Here is a 4,548-nt window from a genome sequence, read left to right on the forward strand (position 1 = left end):
GGGCCCAGTACAGTACAATGGGGGCTCCTCAGCTATTGGTCCATAGTTCATGTGTTTCCACTAGTTTGGCTAGTTGTCTCTGTACTTTTTCCAATTATGGTCTCGATATCTCTTGCTCATAGAATCCCTCCTCTCTCTCATCGATAGGATTGCTGGAGCTCCTCCTGTGACCTGGCCATGGATCTCTGCATCTGCTTCCATCACTCACTGGGTGAGGGTTCCATGATGACAGTTAGGGTATTCAGCCATCTGATCATCAGAGTAGGTCAGTTGAGGCACCCTCTCTACCATTGCCAGTAGTCTATGGTGGAGTCATCTTTGTGGATTCCTGGGGACCTCCCTAGTACTCTGCTTCTCCCTATTCCCATGGTGCCTTAATTTATCAGACCATAATAAACTTATTTACAATTTTAATAGGAATGAAAATGGCTTCTGATAACTTGGCAATGGGAATTTTCCTCTTTTCCCAGATTACAGTAGGAGTGCTTGGAAATTCCTCAATACTATTTTATTATCTCATTTTGATAGTCACTGGAAAGCATTTAATGCCAAAAGATCTGATTATACAGCACTTGACGTTCGCCAACTGCTTGTCTATCATCTTAAGAGGCATTCCACGGACAATGTCAGATTTTGGATTTAAGTATTTTCTAGATGATGTTGGATGTAAATTGATAGTGTATATTTACCGCATAACAAGGGGGATGTCCCTGTATGCCATGTGCCTACTAAGTTGCTTCCAAGTGATCACAATCAACCCCAGCAACTCCTGGTGGATCACTCTTAAACACAGAGCCACAAAGTATATTGGTCCCTCCTGCTCACTAGGCTGGCTTGTGCACCTGCTTCTAAACTTCTTGACTCCAACTAGAGTGTCAGGCCCTATTTACAACAAAAATGCAACTAGCAGGATGAATTATGGGTACTGCTCATGGTTTGCTTCTGGCAATGTGGCTACAGCACTTTATATGTTCTTACTGTGCTTCTCTGATGGCCTGTGTCTGGGTCTCATGACCTGTTCAAGTGTCTCCATGGTGAGCCTCCTCTACAGACATAAAAGACATGTGAAGCATATTCACAGTTCTCAACACTTTCTGAAAGTCTCACCTGAGGACAGAGCCACACAAACTATTCTCACCCTAGTCTGCATATTTGTCATCTCTTACTCATTCTCATCCATTGTGGTCATCTTCACAGCCTACTCCAAAGGTTCTGTGCCATGGGGAGTAAGTGTATTTCTATTTCTAGAAATATGCTTTCCCATAGTTTGCCCCTTTGTTCTCATCAGCAATATCAAGCGTAGTTCCAGCATATTTTTACCCTGCTGTGGTAAGAGAAAGCTTCTCCCAAGTTTGACATGAGCCCTGCTTATCTCCCTTTGTTTATATATTGGCATATTCTTTTATCTGTTGTAGAATGCCAAAACTCCAGATTGGAAATATCAAGCATCCTCCTGCCTCCATCTCCTTCAGCAAATCCTGCTGCTGTGGGCCACAACAACTGTCAATAACACTTAAGTCCATGTAGATCAAAGACCTCAACTTAAAATCAGACACAAAGAACCTTACAGCATAGAAAATGAGGAAATAGCATTAAACTCATTCATGTAGGGACAGCTTCCTGAACAGACCGTGTATAGTGCAAGTGTTAAGATCAACAATTAATAACTGGGACCTCATGAAACTGAAAAGCTTCTGTAAGGCAAAGGATACTGGCAATATGACAGAATGGCAGCCCATAGAATGGGAAAATATCTCAGCAACTCCACTTATACAGAAGGCTGATATCCAAAATTTATAAATAACTGTAGATGAAAGTCTAAACAGTCTTATTAAATAAGAAACACAGAGCCAAATGCAGAGTTAAAAGCCCAAAAGATCAGAGCACTAGCAAAGCCTTTAGCTTACCAGTCACTGACGTCCTTCCCCGGAGAGACCTGTGTGACCCATCTTTTTATTGCCTTTCTGTTCTCCCTTCTCATTGGCTTTAAACACAACCACATGATTTCCTCATCACTGCCTGTCTATACAGACTTTCAGGTCTCTATGTTTCGTACTGAGATTAAAGGTTCAGGTCCCCGCTTCGCTGTGTCCTTGAACACCCAGAGACTGCCTGCCATGTGATCGGATTAAGGGTGTGTGCCACCACCTCTGAACTTCTGCTAAATGCCTTGCTTTTAGCTCTGACCCCCAGGCAACTTTATTTATTAACATACAAATAAATCACATTTCAGCACAAAAAAAATCACCAAAAATGGCTCAAGAAACTAGATGAGAATTAACCATACAATCTAATTTTAAAATGAGGTACAGATTTAAACAGAGAATTCTCCCTAAAGGAGATTCAAATGTCAAAAAACTCTTTAAAAAATGGTGATATTGGGGAAATGCAAATCAAAACTACTTTGAGATTCTATCTTACACTTGTCAGAAGGGCTAAGGTCAGTAACAAGTGATAGCTCATGCTGGCGAGGATGTGGAGCAAGAGAAACACTCCTCCATTGCTGGTGGGAATGTAGACTTATTCAGCCACTATGGAAATCAGTGTTGCAGTTCCTCAAAAAACTGGAAATGGATCTACCTGAAGACGTAGGTTTCCACTCTTATGCGTATACCTAAATGATCCTCCATTCTACCAAAAAGATACTTGAACAACTATATTCATAGTTTCTTTGTGTATAATAGCCAGAAACTGGAAACAACTTATATGGCCCCCAACTGTAGAATGGGTAAAGAAAATGTTATACATTCACATAATGGAGTAGTATCAGTAGTTTAAAAATGGCATAATGAAATTTTTAGGTGAATAGATGGGACTTTAAAAAGTAATCGTGAATGAAATAACCTGTTGCAGAATGTTTAGCTACTCAAAGATGTGTTGCATTTGTTTAACTTTGTATAGATGTGTTGAATTTGTTTAACTATGTAAAGATATGCTGCATTTATGTATGTTGTGGAACATTTGTTTAACTATGTAAAGACATTTTGCTGTTTTATTTTGACTGCCTAAGGCACCTGATTGGTCTAATAAAAAGATGAACTGTCAATATTGAGGGAGGAGGTATAGGCATAACTTCCATGCAGGAAATGTAAATAGGAGGAGGAATTGAGGCTCCAGAGGAAAAGAAAAAGGAGAAGAATGAAAAGGAGACATCAGTGGCCAGCTAGCCACATACAGAGGGAGCAGAATAGTAGAACATACAGAATGGAAGAAAGGTTAAAAGCTCCAAAGTGAAACACAGGTGAATAGGAATAGGTTAAACTAAGTCAAAGACTTAATGTAAGGGACAAGCTTAAGCTAAGGCTGAGCATTCATAATTAATAATAAATCTGTTTGTCCTTATTTGGGAACTGGTTAGTGGCCCAAAGCCAATGACAACCCCAGTAACACATACCCTGAAAGACAACCAGGTATGTGCTCACTTGTAATTGGATATTAGCTGTAAAGTAAAGGATAATCATGCCACAACCCACAGACCCAGAGTGGCTAAGTAACAAAGAGGGCTCAAGTGGAGACACATGGATCTCCTTTGGAAGGGGAAATCGAATAGATTTTGCAGGTGGACTGGGGGTAGGTAGGGATGGGAATGGGTGGGATCAGGTTTGGGTGGAAGGAAGGAAGGAAAGAGTATGGGGGGAGAAGACAAAAATTAGACAATTTTGGGAGCAGGGGTGATGTGAAAACCTAGTACAGTGGAAACTGCCTGGAATCTACAAGGGTGACCCTAGTAAGTACTCCTATTTATGAAGGATATGGAGCCTGAATCATCTTCTGTATCTAGGCAAGACTTGTAGTCCTGGAACTGGAAATCCAACCAGCCACATAACCCTCAACCTACAATCCGTCTTGACTGCAAGTTGTTCTGGGGCAATGGGTGCACAGAACTTAGGGGAGTGGCAAAGCAATGGTTTAATTTGAGGCCCACATCACAAGAGGGAGTCCAAGTCAACACTGCCTGGATGACCAGACATGGAGCCTGAATTGTCCAGAGACAAGGATTGTTGCCTAGTCCAGCCCTCATCAGAGAGGCTATCTCTGACAGCTGTTGAGAACTGATGCAGAGACCCAAAGCCAAACATTAGTCAGAGGAAGAACACTTGTTGGTGGTCTGTCGGGGCCCACAGAGGTTCCCTAGTAAGGCCTTACTCAAGGTCAGAAAGTCTGAGCTTGCTTTACCCAGCAGGGCTGCATAATAAGATGATTTGGTCAAATGTGTGGTTACCAGGTGTTTTGAAGGGTCTACACTTGGTGTACATTATGCTTTGATTTGAAAATAGGAGGTCTTTTGCTCCTCTTCTTGCTGATGTGTAAAATGGCCATCATGATTAAACTCTGGGCAGCTGAGTATTGACCTTCCGAAACTGTCCTCTGTCTCTATCATTTTTCTTCACCTATATATCTATCTAATACTTCCTTATTCCTCTCTCCTCCCCCCAAGATCCCTTCGACAGGTCTCCTATATATGGTGCCCAATGGTGGGACTTGTGGAAGGAGGATAAAGAGAAGGAACATAACAGGTTAAGGGGGCATGCTCAGATAATTAATTAG

The 4,548-nt window shown here is 41.6% G+C and overlaps 1 protein-coding gene across 1 annotated transcript; it reads left to right on the plus strand.

Annotated features, from left to right (window-relative positions):
- The first annotated feature begins 395 nt into the window (after nt 1-395).
- LOC131904294 (vomeronasal type-1 receptor 4-like) lies at nt 396-1,361 on the plus strand. Its single transcript, XM_059255377.1, has one exon. It carries the CDS (start codon nt 420-422, stop codon nt 1,359-1,361), a length of 942 nt encoding a protein of 313 aa, XP_059111360.1. The 5' UTR covers nt 396-419.
- Nucleotides 1,362-4,548: the final 3,187 nt, after the last annotated feature.

Source organism: Peromyscus eremicus, chromosome 1 (assembly GCF_949786415.1).
Source record: "Peromyscus eremicus chromosome 1, PerEre_H2_v1, whole genome shotgun sequence".
Classification (NCBI taxonomy): Eukaryota; Metazoa; Chordata; class Mammalia; order Rodentia; family Cricetidae; genus Peromyscus; species Peromyscus eremicus.

What these genes read in the sequence shown, in the direction of transcription:
- LOC131904294 (XM_059255377.1), top strand. Translation starts at nt 420, where the DNA reads ATGAAAATGGCTTCTGATAACTTGGCAATGGGAATTTTCCTCTTTTCC.